The 2767-nt window shown below is 38.7% G+C and overlaps 1 protein-coding gene across 1 annotated transcript in view; it reads left to right on the top strand.

Moving 5' to 3' along the window:
- LOC105622664 (E3 ubiquitin-protein ligase RNF123) overlaps window positions 1-2767 on the top strand; it is a 14920-nt gene that overhangs the window by 10390 nt on the left and 1763 nt on the right. The window contains exons 6-9 of the mRNA XM_012204075.1: window positions 431-1626; window positions 1829-2157; window positions 2218-2383; window positions 2463-2609. Coding sequence (XP_012059465.1) covers window positions 431-1626; window positions 1829-2157; window positions 2218-2383; window positions 2463-2609 — 1838 coding nt within the window. The remainder of the gene's footprint in view (window positions 1-430; window positions 1627-1828; window positions 2158-2217; window positions 2384-2462; window positions 2610-2767) is intronic.

Raw genomic sequence — 2767 nt, 5'->3', positions numbered from 1 at the left:
ACGTACTAACGTAACTTAACTACTAACTAACTAACTAACCTAACTACTTAACTACTACTACTACTAACTACTACACACACACACACACACACACACACACACACACACACACACACACACACACACACACACACACACACACACACACACACACACAATTCACATTGAATTATTTAAGCATTAAAGATCTAGCTTCGACCGGTATAGGTATTTCTAGTTCGTATTGATTGTGTTCTCTAAAATCCAATTTTTATTAATTTGCGTATTTTGTCCATTGATATGTACCCGAGAAGTGCAATTTTCTTTTTTATTTCTCTTTATCGAATATATACGCATCCGCTTCGTATATTATTATTGTTATAATTCGCAAATATTATTGAGCGATGTTTAATTTACGTAATAGCATTTCCTTATAAATTGGAATGGGCAGGGCGTTCTACGATGCATCGATCGATTACTCTGGAATTGACAGACTTGGTGGCGTAATAACCCACTTAAACAAGACATTCAGGAACGAATTGCTACGCCTCCTAGGTTCAGATCATGAGTTAATCGTTGCGATGGAACGGCAACAGCATACTACAACGGCAACGAATGAAGCGTCAAACAACGCTTACACTGTTACCGATACAGCCATGAGACAAATAGTTGACTTGCCCGTAACTGTACCCGCAGCCATTTATCCTCGCTTAATTAATATCAATCCGCCGATGGCATCAACGAGCCAAGGTAGTTCTATGATACTGGAGAGATTTGGATTTTTCTCGTATAGAGATAGGACTAGAGAAGATAGGACTCCAATACGTCACGGTCCTATGGATCCGGCGATCTCGTTGATGGAATTATTAGACGACATTATCTTATTCTATCATGTAGCAGCGAAAAAGCAATTGGCCAAGGTGGCTGGTCTGCGCGACAGTATGTCCGCTTACATTAATGCAATCGCCAACACCAAGGTGAGGCTTGAACATGTCAAACGGGAGACAAGCCCGGGAAAAAATTCCAACGCGATACAAAAAGAGCTGCTCCGTACGACGGACATATTTAATAAAAAATTGTCGGAACAAGCAAGACACATGGCATGGATTAGGGCCGCCGTATATTCGGAAGAAAAACAAGCGCAGTTGGCCTGGTTGCTAAAAGTGATCACACTGACTCTGCAAATGGCCAGTGAACAGGGCAACATGTTCAGTTTCGTGCCCGATTTCTATCTGGAGACGTTATCCGATCTGAGCGTGAGTTTGCGCGCCCACATGCATCCCACTATGCCGATCGAGAATATTCCGGATTATCGAACGATATTGTGCAACGCTGCCGAATTTCTGTGCGATCACTTTCTCGATCCGCGCATAGTACATGCCAATTCCAAAGACGTACTGATACTTGCACTTGCTGGTTTCGTGTCAAATCCATTGATGCTGGAAGCATTAGAGAATGTGCCGCGCAATAGTAGGATAAAAATTGTCACGAATTTGTTGAAACCGTATGAGAATAGAGCCTGGGCTCAATCCAATTGGGTCTTGCTTAGATTTTGGCAGGGTAATGGTTTTGCTTTTCGATACGAAAAAAGTCCGCATCTCTCAAAGATCGGCATGAAGCAACAGGAATCTATCTATCAGCTTATAAGTAAGTTATTCTCTTTTTTCATATTTAGATTTTATTATTAAATCTTAAAATATTCAAATTTCATTATTACCTGAATCATTGAAGTGTAGCAAATTTAAATTATATGCAAACTGCTATACAATGTGTGACATATGGATTTTTATAAATAAAATTTAAATTTTATTTCAATTCGGTATTTTCAGGATTCGCTGTATTGTTTCAGAACCGTGTCCATCGGTAATATATCAAGCACACGTGAGAGATGTGTTGTTGGGTAATCCACAGGCGTCTACACAATTTTTGAACTCGCTATTGAACCAATTGAATTGGGCATTCTCCGAGTTTATTGGCATGGTGCAAGAGATTCACAACGTGTCGTCCAGGCCGGAGCGTGTGTTTATCGAGTCAAGACAATTAAAGATCTGTGCCACATGTTTTGATCTGGCTATCTCGTTGCTTCGAGTTTTAGAAATGATCTCCACGGTAGCCTGGGACGTTTTCAGCGATCCCAAGCAGTCTTCCAGCGAAATCTTGTTGGCCAGATTGTGTCAAGTGAGTCAGAATGGAATTCATAATCGATTCTTTGAGTATACAATCATGTCATGATTTCAGTTACTCTGCCAAGTATTGAACAGGATGAGCTCGCAAACTAACTGTTTTCAACATGTGATGCTATTGGAAATACCAGATTTAGAATCTGTAGATCACTTTCCTATATTAGCTGCCGTTATCGGTATTTTGTTGGCTCTTCTCGAAAAAGAAATGAAGGATTTCGGAGGTAAACAACATTACAACTTTTGTCGCATAAATTATAAAGAAAATTATGAAATGAGTCTCAATAACTTGTGTTTTATTAGCAAAATCAACAATTGAAATACCCAGAATTACACGAAGTTTATTAATAGAACCAAGCTTTCAAATCAATTCTCTGCGTTTTGTTTTGAGCGACACAAAATTAAAAAATATAAAGACGAAAAATATAAAACCATTTTCATTGTTAAACTGTAAGTATCTTACACCTAATTACGTATAATATGTGAACTGTACACACACACATACACACACACACACACACACGCGCGCGCGCGCGCGCGCACATATATATATATATATATATATATATATATATATATATATATAATAAATATACGTACCTACGTAC

Source organism: Atta cephalotes (genome assembly GCF_000143395.1).
Source record: "Atta cephalotes unplaced genomic scaffold scaffold00048, whole genome shotgun sequence".
Lineage (NCBI taxonomy): Eukaryota > Metazoa > Arthropoda > Insecta > Hymenoptera > Formicidae > Atta > Atta cephalotes.
Note: the sequence above shows the minus strand (reverse complement) of the source record. Positions and strands in the feature narration are given on the sequence as shown.